Raw genomic sequence first — 12,888 nt, forward strand, 5'->3', positions numbered from 1 at the left:
GGAAAGACATTTTGTTTGTACAGTGCCTAACAAAATGGGATCCGTATGTTCCAAGACTGGTGTTCCTAGGTGCTACCACAATATAAATAAGATGATGCAGGGTTTAATCTATATTACTTTAGTGCAGAAAAACTAGAAAAGTATTGGAAATACTGGTTATTACAGTAAGGTACAAAAATAATGGGAGCTATAGTCTAGCATGTAAAGCGATATTGCCCTAGAAGAATATTTCATGTGCAGTAGAGCCACAAAGCACTGTATACGTTTCATTGAGTGTAGGCTGTTTGCAATGAAACAATCATGGAGTTCTCCAGGATTCCTTCTGCATATGTCCAAGGCTGTAGGTGTTTAGGCTCTGGGGCGCTTAATTACCTGATCCTCTCGAACTGTTTGCCCCAGATATCTCACTTCAGTGTCCATGAGCTGCCAACCGCAGGAAATCTTTCATTTCAGTAGGGAATAGTTTTTACAAACTGAATAGGAAGAAGAGTGGGAGAGCTCAATTTGAGCAAGTAGTCAGTTTTCAGACCAGAATTTGTTGTTCACTTATTACCTTTGCTTTCAAAATGTGAAGTGAGGGACTACAGCATCACAAAGTTTGAGACAGATTCCTTTAGTAAATTGTATAATGAACTGCAATGTATCATCTAATAGAATTGTCGCATCTGACACATGAGAAATATTAATTGGAGAGCCATTTTTAGTGCAGATGCTTTATAATTCTGAAATATGTAACTCACCAGCAAGATAGCCTCAATCCCACAAAAAAGTATGGTGGCACTAGTGGAAGGCATTGCCTGAAAAACTTAGCAAAACAATTCAAAGCTGTAATAAATTAGTGAGCTGATTTCAGTCAAGTAAACTAATAATACCTTTGTGAAATATTAACATGTATCAGGCTTAACAGGACATCTGTTCTAAATTTTTGAATTCAGCAACCCAAGTTATCTTTAAAGGTTGCTTTCTGTGTGAACATTCCGTCAGCTAGAAGAGTAGAACTACTAATTCTTTTTCTATACTCTGATAACACTGACTTTACATACTTGACTAAAATGATACAAGCCAAGATTTTTTTTAAATAAGTTGCTCCTAAAGTTATTTTCCATATCCAGATTTAGGCACCTAATAAGTGGCTTAAATTTGCAAGTGCTCATCATCCAGCAGCTCCCATTTCTCCCCAAGTGACTTCAGTGATGTTTAACTTCCCTGTAGTATTTCAGATATATCCACAATAGATGCTCAGCGCTCTTGAAAATTTGATTTAGGTGTCTAAAAATGGACTTATGAGCTTAAATTTAGGCTCTAATTTCTTGCTCATAAGAATATTGTAGTTCCATATTGTGCCCACAGTGGAAACGCGCTAAAAGAAAAACTGCAAGAACATCACTCTCTCCCTTAAACAAGAAAACCTTAATTTAAATATAACCTGTTCCTATTTCAGGCCAAGTAATGTCTGAACTCAGTTTTCACCATATGTGAAATTTTGGCTGAAGAAAATGAGTAAAAACGTTTGCATTCTCCTGAAATGTCACCTGCTGGGACCCAGCGAATCATTACTTTCAACTGAAAAAAGGAAATATTGTTCCTACTTTGTAAACATATTACCTTGAGCAATTTTCATAAATAACATTTCACTGTAAGGTGAATGTACCTGCATATACGTACAGTGCATCTAGAAGAAAGAATTTGTACTTAAATGATCTCTGGATTTCCTACCCTGTGTCCAGCCAATGCTAAATTATATCTACATTGTGTAAGATGGATTTTACAGGTATAAACAGTCATAGGTAAATTCTTTTGTCAGGAATTAGAAGGTCATAAGGTCATACCATTATGTGTTGAAAAGATGTATTCCCAACATATAGTACTTATAGTTACAATAAAGATTTGATTGTAATAGATGTCACAGTAATTTGGCAATCCATAACGTACCTATTCCTTGAACTAGACACTGGTGTGGAGAACAAGTAAGAAGAAATAACCTGTAATGGTTTTGGGTAGACAACCTCACTACTCTAGTACAGTTGCTTCACAATCCGAAATCACTTCTGTCTTAGATAATTTTGTTATGAAGTGGCCTGTGGGCTCTTTCCTACTGCTGTGGGAGTCTGAGATTTTGTTGTGCCAATTTACCACCCTACAGGGATTTGGGAATACTTAGGTTAAGGAATATTAGCAAAGACTAATTGTACTAACATTGCAGTTAGTTATTTCATAAGCTGCATAGTTAAAATGATAGTATGATAAACTTTATTTTTTAACATCAAGATTATTATACTTCTTGAAAGATACTATCTCTAAGGATTTTCACTCCTTAATTTTTCTTCCCTAGGAATTTGTGCTGAACTCCAAGGGTAGGGTTTTTTTTTTTTTTTTTTTAAGTGTTTAGGATTGTGAGGACTTCCCTGGTGCTCAGTCACTAACTCTTCACTTTAACTGTTGCTTTTTTAACCTTTCTAGTCAGTTCCTCTTTGACCATGTAGAGGGGGGCTCCCTGCAGGAGCTATGCCTCTTCAGCTGCTGCTCCAGGTCTTCATTGCATTCAGCGTCAACAGTATTTGGGTGTCCTTTATGTAGAGTAGAGACTCCAGTGGTTCTCAAACTTTTTTTTTTTTTTTTTTTTTTTTTTTGTTGCAGACCACTTGAAAATTGCTTAGGGTCTCGGCGGAACACTTAATGATCTTTCCAACCGTTAGCGGATAAAAACACTATATTAAAAAAAAAAGTAATTAACTTTTTTGTTCTAGAAATATAAAGCACGGAATTCATATTTTAATATGAGTAGTCTAATGCGATGGATGTACCCTCTCTCCCGAGCTGCGGCTGGGAAGGAGGGCCATCTCTCACCAGCAGCTGCAACCCTGGAGGAAAGTTGCTTCTTTCTCTGGCTGCCACAGCCCTGCACATCCCAAATTCCCCTCGCCCCCTCTTCTCACCTCACTTCCCCCTCCCACCTGCCCCCCATTTCACTCCACACCACCTCACCTTACATGTGAGTCCTTTCCAGGATACAGGCACCTGAGTAGTGGAGCCACACCTGCTCAGTTCTACTAATTAGGTGGGTGGCCTTCATTCTCTTGTATGCGTCTGCCCAGGCGCGCACCTTTAGAGGGAACTATCCGCAAACCACCTGAATGGAGCTCCTGGACCACTGGTGGTCCACAGATCACAGTTTGAGAACCTCTGCTCTATTCCTTCTGGCTTTGTGCTTGGGTCCTTGTTTTATACTTGTTTTGCTGCAATCACCACTGCTGGCTTGGGAATACACATCAGGTACTAGCCTCAGCACATCTCATGAATTTCAGTTCCATGGTCTGACCTTTACTTTGGATGTTAAGCACTTTGGCTTCTTGCTTCTTTAACTCAACAGATGTTGGTCCCCTCTCACTTGGTGCTTTAAAAGGTCTTTATCCTCTAGCTTGGTGCTCTGGAAAGTCCAAAACTCTTTTGTCCTAGACTGAGCACTTATTCATTCTGAAGTTTTATTTTTTGTGACTTCCTTATCTGTCTCTTAACATTTTGGCTGCATACTCAATCCCTTGAGAATTCTGAGGCAGTTATTTAATGGATGAGCAGGTTATTGCATCTTCTATCTGGGTGAAGGGAATGCTATTCAGTGATGTCACATCTGGCTACATATGTACCTTGAGTACAAAGGCATCGTGAGGAACAACTCTGGCATTTCTAGAAACAATCCCTCAGAGCCAAACTTGATGCCAGCAGGCAATTACTTAGACTTGTTATGAATGTTGGATCTCCTGGCCACTTAAGTTTTCATAATACCCATGACATGTTTCATCTGAAGACAACTTAGTGGATTCTGAAATCCCAGCAGAGGTCAGAGACTTTGGCCAGATGACATACCTTCATGTTTGTGTTTGCTTTAGTAGCAGTCCAGGAAGCCCATGCAGAGTGACTCCACACCCAGGTAACTTTCTCTCTCCATGAAAAGGAGATATTGTCTAGAGATGAGATCAAAGATGTTTGGAGACCTGTTAACCAAAAGGTGGTTCTGGTTTAAACAATCGAACACTCAGCTTAAGAACGGCCATGGGTCTCCTGACCATGACTGATGCCAGATGTTTCAGAGGCAATGAACAAACAGGGCAATTTATCAATTGTTCCATCCCCTGTCATCTAGTCCCATTTTTCTTAAGATGTGTGGGAAGGTACTGGGTTAGATTTCCTGGGCCACTAAGATGTGGGCATGAGTGAGTTCTGTCCCATAAGACATTCCTCATTGCCACGTATCAAGTGAAAAAGGAACACTCTTATGGACTGATGGCAATCCTGGTAAATCCTCATTGAATGGTTTCTAGTTCAGGAAGTGGTGCATCAGATTTTCTTCTAATGGAAAACACAGAAGGTGAAGTTCTTCCCCTCACATGAAAAAGAAGTTAATATTCTTCTGCCTGTGGTATGGAGAAGAGACCAGTTTGACAGGTCACATTTTTTCTGTCCATTGGGAAAAGGAGGATCCTATATGCCCTTCAGTTAGTGCCTGTGGAAATAAGTTTCCTAGCAAAATTCAAGAGGTACAAAAGTTTTATCTGGATAACCCCAAACTGACCAGACAAGTATGATTCTTAACTCATTTGCAAGTTGCCAAAGCCAGTTCTGTCAAACTGAGGTTCTGGCATCAGTTATTGCTCCAAGTCAGGACACCTCATTCTATTCCAGTGTAGGAGCCCTTTCCTGGACAGATTGGCCCCTACCCAGTTTAGAGCTCCATAGGCATGGTGTCTCAAAAATAGCAGCTAAAGGCCTCTTATGGCTTCAGAACCCATCAGTTATAAGTGAGAAAACATTTGCAGTGGGGGGCAAATGGGCCCACATGAACAGCTTCATTTGGCCTATGCAAAATACTTCAACTGTCAAAATGTTATTGTCTGTACAGGGATACTCAAGAAGGTCAATCCAAATTAACTAAAGGTGTGAATTTAAAGTAGATTAAAGTGCATTAAACTCATGTCAAAAATCTCATTGAAACATAAAGTGGACTTAATTTGGTTTGTCTTCATTCAAAAATTTAACCCAAACTAAGGTCACTTTAAGTCTGAGAGTTTCAACACAAATTTAATGCAGTTTAATCCACTTCAGATTCACACCTTTAGTTAATTTGGATTAATTTTCCTGAGTGTCCCATGTAGACAAGACCTCTGTGCTCTAGCTGTGTTCATTTGGCTGCCCTTTCAGCCTGTCGTAAACTAGTCTTAAATAGATCATTTGAAAGACCCTTTTGCAATACTTTATTGAGAAGCGGCTGGTGTCAAGATCTTCATGTATTCTTGACAAAGCTGATAGAGGTTCCTTTTTAAGCCAGTTGGTAGATGTGAACTCATGTTTCTTATTTAAAGGGGCATTTTCTCGGTGGTAATGATTTCGTATTGTAGAGTGAGCTTCAGGCGCTAATGGCCTACCTTCTGCAGTGTTTCATGAGGTTGTGGATGCAGTCATGTCCAAGACGATGATGGAATTCTACCTTACTGAGTCTATTGTATTGCCAACATTCTTCCCGTGCCTGCTGCATGTCCATCCCCTGGAGGTCTTTTTCCATACTCTTGACGTAAAAAGGTTCTTAGAGGTTCTGGTAGGAATGAACACAATTTGATAGGATCCAACAGCTCGTTATATAAAGTTTCTATAGTGATGGGATTGCCCATGGAATTTGTGCTTTAAACGAGGTGTTTTGACTTTGAGCATTATTCCAGTGTGGGGTAGGAATGGCTGAGGCTTTGTCTACCCTACGGGCAAAAGTTGATCTAAGCTACGCAATTTGAGTTACGTGAATAGCATAACTCAAGTCGACATAGCTTAGATCTGCTTACTGCGGGGTCCACACTATGTGATATCAACGGGAGACGCTCTCCCGTCGATTTCCGCTTACTCTTCTCGATCCGGTGGAGTACAGAAGTCGATGGTGTTACCAGATGTTCTTTCAACCCAAAGCGCTTGGTAACTTTTACTCTGTGCGAGGTGGTCAGGAAATAAATCAGGGGAGACACGACCGACCGATAGATGGCTGGCACAAACAGGACAATACAAGAGTGCTTTCACTTAAAGCTAAACTTCACTTGGTCTCAAGCACTTACACATGTCCACAGCAGATTAGTAAAACACCCCCAATCCTCGATAATTACTGAAGCTGAGTGTGGCTCTAGAGTGGCACAGCGGTGGGGAACACAAGATGCATCCAGAGGGAGAGTCCAGTCCCACTACCTCAAACTTTTCCCCCTTATTTATACATTAGTAATACAATAACATGTCACTTAAAGAAAACTTGTTAAGCAAGCAGTTTCAATGGTCTAGCAAGAGGCTTCCTTCTGATTATTGATTAACCAGGTGTGGTTTTTCCCCAGAGTTTGCAGCCTTGAGACCCTGTTAGACACATTCCTGAGGGCACATCCTGCTCTTCTAAAATGCATGTATCAGCAACTTAAACACAACTCTTTTCAGGAAGGACGCAGGGTCAAGCTGCCCTTTCTATGACACCCAACTCCCCCCTTCCTGCCTTGGTCAAGCTGAGGCTGCTGCATGGCCACTTTACGGCCTGCTTGACTTGGCTGCTTTTAGCAATAAGCCATAGTGGTTTCAGGCACTTTGCTGGTTTGCCAAAATCTCCTGGTACAGATGGGAGAGCGATCTGCAGTCGATTTAGCGGGTCTTCACTAGACCCACTAAATCAACCGCCGATGCCTCAATCACCACCTGTCGATCCCCTGGTAAGTCTAGACAAGCCCACATTCTTCTGTGCTTAGAGATTAAAAACAAAACATTAATACCCTAAGGAGGAGTTCTGCCTGTCTGGCACTTGTGAGCTGAGATCCAAGAATGAGTGTCATGCACTATGTTTTTCAAAAAGTATATAAGGTAAGCAATCTAACATAGGATCTTATGGTTCAGCATACAGGTATGTCCGTGCTAATACCAGTACTTGATATGTACCTTATAAGAGATGGAAGAACTAGCTTTAGGTTGTAACACAGATACTTTGAGTCTTAATTGCTCATAAAATTGCTCACTGGCTTAATGTGGTCTCAAAGGGATTATTGAAGGGCTACAAGGGCTTGTCTATACATGGAGTTATTCACGAATAGCTGTTCAAAAACAGATATTCCTGAATATCTCCATGTTTGGACAGTTATTTCAGAATAACTGTGCCTTCCTCCTGGTTTTGTTTGATGTACTTTTAAAGTGGGTTAAGCTACACAGGAACCTGGCATTCTTATGCCGCAATAAATGGGTCCACACTTGGAGTTGTTCCTGAATAGCTTTTGCAGACAAATCCCTAGAAAATGGCTTGGTGGTAGGCAATGCATGAGTATGGTTTGCCTTTAAATACTATTTTCTTTTCTGTATATTCTGGAAATGTTCCATTTTGTAGGAATTGGACAATGGAATGTATGATTTCAATGCGGCTACTAACACCATTTTGTAAAAAAAAACTTTGTTCACCCAAAAAGCTTCTGATCCAGTGTTCGTTTGAAACGAAGTTTGACTAATATTTACTCGCCATTCTACTAATGACAAGACATGTAACTCATTCAGCATTCTTCTTGCAAAGAGTAATTTGATCTTTGATTCTCAATTGCTCCGGTTGCGGCTGCATTTTTTTTTTTTTTCCTTCAAGCATGAGGACCTTGTTTGGCAATTATGTATTGTAATATAGCATGGCCCATTTCTTGTAGAGCTGATCAGAGGTTGACTTGTTGTTGGTTGATAAACTCAAATGTGTTTGAACTCATTAATTACTTGCATTGTTTCCGTTATAATTTAAAAACTTATGCACTTTTGTAAAAAATAATAATAATAATAATAATTAAATTAAATGTTCTCATGCAGAATAGAATAATTTCTTAGGGGGTTCACTGGCAAGTCAAATTGGATTGTTTTAATTAGAATATTCTATGCTCAGTTCAGTGTTTTATATGACTTTTTTGCGAGAGTACTATAAACACTAAATGTTAAACATTTTTTTGATTTTGCCACTATATAAACATAAGCCTCTGCATAGGATTTATAGTTATGAATATGTACAAGATGTGGCACCACTTCTGTTTTTACAGAATCTGAATGTTTTAACCATTTCTCTATCTTGTATGTATATCAACAGTTTGCATATTTCTTTCACATAAAAAGCTTCTAAATTGTGTGCATATATACATTTTCAGTGTGGTGCACACAGTTCTGATCAGAACTTTAGAGAAAGGTAATACTTTTGGTTGCATATCAATGTCCTATTGAAACTGTGAAATATTCCCTTAATGTATGTTGTTTGTTCCAAGTCAAGCCAATATGATACACAAACAAACTCCAGTGCAACCTCTGAACTACTATGCTAAATTTCTTCTCCAGTGATCTTTTACTCATCTTTCTCATCATGCTGACTTGTCTCTCCTCTGTCTGTTCAGCAGTGGGAGACATTTAGTGAACGCTCTTCAAGCTCACAAACTCTGACCCAATTTGATTCTAACATTGCACCAGCTGATCCTGTAAGTCAATCACTTAGCTTGCTTGTTTGAAATTAATTTTATTAACACTGAATTTCCATACATTGTGTTTTTAGCTATTATGCATGATTCTTGCTTGGTTGGGACTGGTGGCAGGCTTATTAATTTTGTCTACTTATGATGGGAAGAGGGATTTCCTTTTTTTCCATTCACTCTTAATATCTGAGTACAGGAAATGTTTTTCTTGATTTTGATGTGATAAAAGTGCTATCAAATCTGTGTAAGGAAATGATTTGTGACACACTTACTGATGGATGTATACATTTTATTACACTTCATTTAAAACTTTTTGAATGTAAACAAAATATAATCCATAGAGCCACAGTGAACCAATAGTCTTATTAAATCCTTCAGTTATGTCACCCAAACTTGGACTTCAGCATAGCTCTCTTCTCTTTATGCCTTGTTGGTTTTGTGCACATAGACTCCTAACTGACTTATCTAGATTATCTGAACATCCATATAAAACTTCCTGTTCTTGTTGTTATATTCCAAAATTGGTGTGGTACTTCATAGTCATACATAATACTGCTATCAAGTTACTCTAGCAATAGAACAACTGCACTAATTGCAGCATTGGAAACTGCAGCAGTCCTGTGAATAGTGAGTAGTAGTTAACACCTTGCTTAGGTGTAGGGGCCAGCACATATCTTACTGTATTAAATTTGTTTAATTTCATAAAATCTTAGAGATTATATAAATAATTTTTAAAAATTTAATAACTCTGCAAAGTCTGAGTTAATACCATTGATGCCAATATGTTTGTATTACAGTAGCGTCTAGCGATCCCAGCCACAATCAGAGCTCCACTGTGGTAGGCACTGTATAAATAGTCCCTGTCCCAAAAAACTTAGTCCAAAAGCTTCCCTCAAATGTGTGATTAACAAAAAATCAAATTAAAACATCTGCCTTACAACTTAATATAAACACACTGCCTTCTTTCTGTTTGTATATTTCTTCACACAATGCACAGTCAACCTGTGGAACTCTTTGCTAGAGGATGTTGTGAAGGCCAAGTCTGTAACAGGTTTCAAAAAAGAACTAGATAAGTTCATGGAGGATAGGTCCATCAATGGTTATTAGCTAGGATGGGCAGGGATGCAAAACCATGCTCTGAAATGTACCTAGGCTCTGTTTGCCAGAAGGTGGATCACTTGATTACCTGTTCTGTTCATTCCCTCTGAAACATCTGGCATTGGCCACTGTCAGAAGACAGGATACTGGGCTGGATGGACTATTGGTCTAACCCAGTATGACTGTTATGTTCTTATCCCTATTCCTCAGTGTAAACATAACTTACCTAAAGCTAATTACTCCTTCATGGAAGAATGTTAAAGCACTTTACAGCTATTAAATGCCTCCATTTCTTACAGCATATTTATTAGCAAATGCTTAGCTAATCAAGAACTGTAGCTATTGCATTGCTTTGTTCAACTTGTATTGTAGTCAGTAACTTATTTTTAGCAGTAATTAGCAAAAATGACAACGAATCAACTGAGATGGGGAAATACATTTTTCTGTCCTGTGGATGATTTTACAGATTGATTTTTCTATATTGTGTATATTAAATATTGGCTTAATCACCTTCTTAAAGTCTTGACATATACTTGACTTTTGAAGTGTAACAAGCAGTATAAAGCAGTAACACTGCTTGCAAAATTAGATTGTTATAGACTATTAGGCAGGTATGAAGCGTAGTCTTACTGCTATCATCACTACTTGAATCTTGGCAAGATGAAATCAATTTAATTTTGTTCATATATTCTGCTACCAGAAAACTGAATACCAGCAAATCCAAGTTAGTGTTGTTTTGCCACCTCTTCATATCCTAGAGATCTTGGACAATGACACCACAGCGCAGAGTTTAAAATACTAAAACTTGACGTGGCTTGCTCCTGCCTTTCAAAACCAGGGAGTCATTTATCTGGAACATCCCTTAGTGACTGACTAAAGAGCAGTCACAAAATTAACTTTATTCAAAACCCTCTGTGCTGTAGGAGAAAACAGCTTGCTGAGCCAAAATAAAATAGTGGAGGGGGGGAAGCTTACATGTGAGGAATAAGGAAGAGAAGAAGAAGTGGGCTGTAGTCCACGAAAGCTTATGCTCTAATAAATTTGTTAGTCTCTAAGGTGCCACAAGTACTCCTGTTCTTTTTAAGGAAGAGAGGAGTAATACTGAATTTATAGTTTGGGTTTGGGAAAGCTGAAATTGCATTTTCAAATCCATCAGTAAAAAATAAAATGTGCCTTTTGTCACTGACTTTCCCTTAACTAAGTTGGGCAATATTATATCAAGCTATTCTAAATTTAAATCACACAAGATTTGTAATAGCCACACTTCAGAGTTCATATGGATCATTCAGAAGCCAAGGACAGTTGATCGCTACAATAGAAGACTGATCTGTATATAAAAACTTACATAGAAAGTATGAGATCCTCTTAAACCATGTTCGTGCCTAAAGATCTTTTAATGTTCATAGTTCACAGTTTGAACTGTGGTAAGGAAGTGTTCTGTTTTCATTTGCAGTATACATTTAAACTTTTTATCTTCCCAGTACAGTGCAGGTTAGTTTAAACCGTGTCGAAATTATTCATGTTATATACCTATACTCAGCCTTGTGAAAATGAGATAACTGAACACAGTTTAAAGTGTTTAGTTTTCAAGAGCAGTTTTAAATTTTAAATTTAAGACTGTTCTCCTCCCAGATACATATGCATATTTGCCATTGCCTTCAGTGGGAGTTGAGCACTCAAGTGCAGAGCTTGGCTTTGGTGGGGATATGAGCGCAAGATCTGGTAGCCCTTTATAGAGCATGACTTAGCCCATTTCATCTGACAATGGCCATAGAAGTACTTCATATAGATAACTGTTGCTGACGTTTAGAGCCACGATCTCTGCCTTTAGGTGGCATGTTAGACATCTCTTGAAGGGTATCTTTATTTAAAAAAAAAAAGCGCTTCCATCATGCTCTTGTAAGATATTAATGGGCTCCTTGAAATAGTGTGAATTTTACTGTACAGTAGAATTTTTAGACTATCAAGCCCGTAAGAGTTTCCAGGATATACTAATTTTTAAATTTTTGAAGCATCAGAAGTACATGGGGCACTCTGAAATGTCTACATCTAAAGATCCTGATCTTAAGTTTAAAAAGAAATTGAGTATTTCATAGCATGGACTACATCTCCTATTTCATGGACATACAAGACACCTGTGGCAACCACAACATCTGGTTATAGGGAAAGGTAATAATGGAAAGTAGTTAAGGTATTTAGCTGTCTTTTGCAGTTTAGCAGTTACAGACACAGCTAGCACAATGTGACCAGCAGACTTCTATGAACCAGGGACCAAAGTTTGGAGACCACTGTAGGGAAGTCTAAATACCTGTACACTTGCACTGAGTTTAAGGATATTTGTTATGGACAGTGTTCTATCTCTTCCCCCCTCCATTTCCCCTCCCCCCCAACCTCCCCCAAAAGGTCCTTGTGGCACCTTAGAGACTAACAAATTTATGTGGGCATTAAGCTTTTGTGGGCTATAACCCATTTCATCAGATGCTTATGCCCAAATAAATTTGTTAGTCTCTAAGGTGCCACAAGGACTCCTCGTTGTTTTTGCTGATACTGACTAACACGGCTACCCCTCTGAAACCTGTTCTATCTCAGGGTTTTATATTGCCACCGATCACCATAGTATCAAGTTCATAGGAACTCAGTAAAAATGTTTGCTTATGAATATAAGCTTAGGAACTGCCACTGAATGCAGTCAAAAGCAGCTCTTAATGGAATAATTTTAAAGCTAAAATAAAAACTTTTCTTCCTTCTCTGCAGGATACTGCTATTGTTCACCCGGTTCCCATTCGAATGACTCCAAGCAAAATCCACATGCAGGAAATGGAACTTAAAAGAACTGGAAGTGGTAAGCTATATTCTTGTGCGAATTATGAAAGCAGCTGCTGTGTTCATATAACATCTTACTGTATACTTAGGTGGTGATGACTTTTAGAGCTTGATTTTCTTGCATAACAATTCTGCCTTGTGTCCTTGCACTTAGACAATAGTATCCGGGGATCCAACCAGTGTAACTATTCCAAGTGGTGGAGAACCTCATGAATTAAAGGAGCATACTGACACAATGATTTAGAGGGTTGATGGTTGCTGTGAGGATTTCTCCATCTGCTTCTAGGATAAGATTGCTTGGAGTAGATTGGAAGCATCAAGATGCAGATCTGGGTCAGGAGTTGGAGAACTTTCCCAGATTTGCATATTCAAGTTCTTGAGGTGCTTGGGGAGCTCTGGACTATGACCTGTTACTTAGTGTGGTCGGTTCTATTTAGTAAAATCTAATGGGTGAGATTTGGTCTGCTACTGCTGGAGGCTT

The 12,888-nt window shown here is 38.8% G+C and overlaps 1 protein-coding gene across 11 annotated transcripts in view; it reads left to right on the forward strand.

Annotated features, from left to right (window-relative positions):
- Window positions 1-12,888, forward strand: part of REPS1 (RALBP1 associated Eps domain containing 1) — a 96,884-nt gene that overhangs the window by 59,349 nt on the left and 24,647 nt on the right. For 9 of the 11 annotated variants that reach the window (XM_034765538.1, XM_034765531.1, XM_034765533.1 and 6 more), the window contains 2 exons: window positions 8,412-8,492; window positions 12,339-12,426. In XM_034765538.1, the coding sequence (XP_034621429.1) occupies window positions 8,412-8,492; window positions 12,339-12,426 (169 nt within the window). The remainder of the gene's footprint in view (window positions 1-8,411; window positions 8,493-12,338; window positions 12,427-12,888) is intronic. The other 2 variants (XM_034765536.1, XM_034765537.1) reach the window with 1 other exon arrangement.

The sequence above is a fragment of the Trachemys scripta genome, chromosome 3 (genome assembly GCF_013100865.1).
Source record: "Trachemys scripta elegans isolate TJP31775 chromosome 3, CAS_Tse_1.0, whole genome shotgun sequence".
Lineage (NCBI taxonomy): Eukaryota > Metazoa > Chordata > Testudines > Emydidae > Trachemys > Trachemys scripta.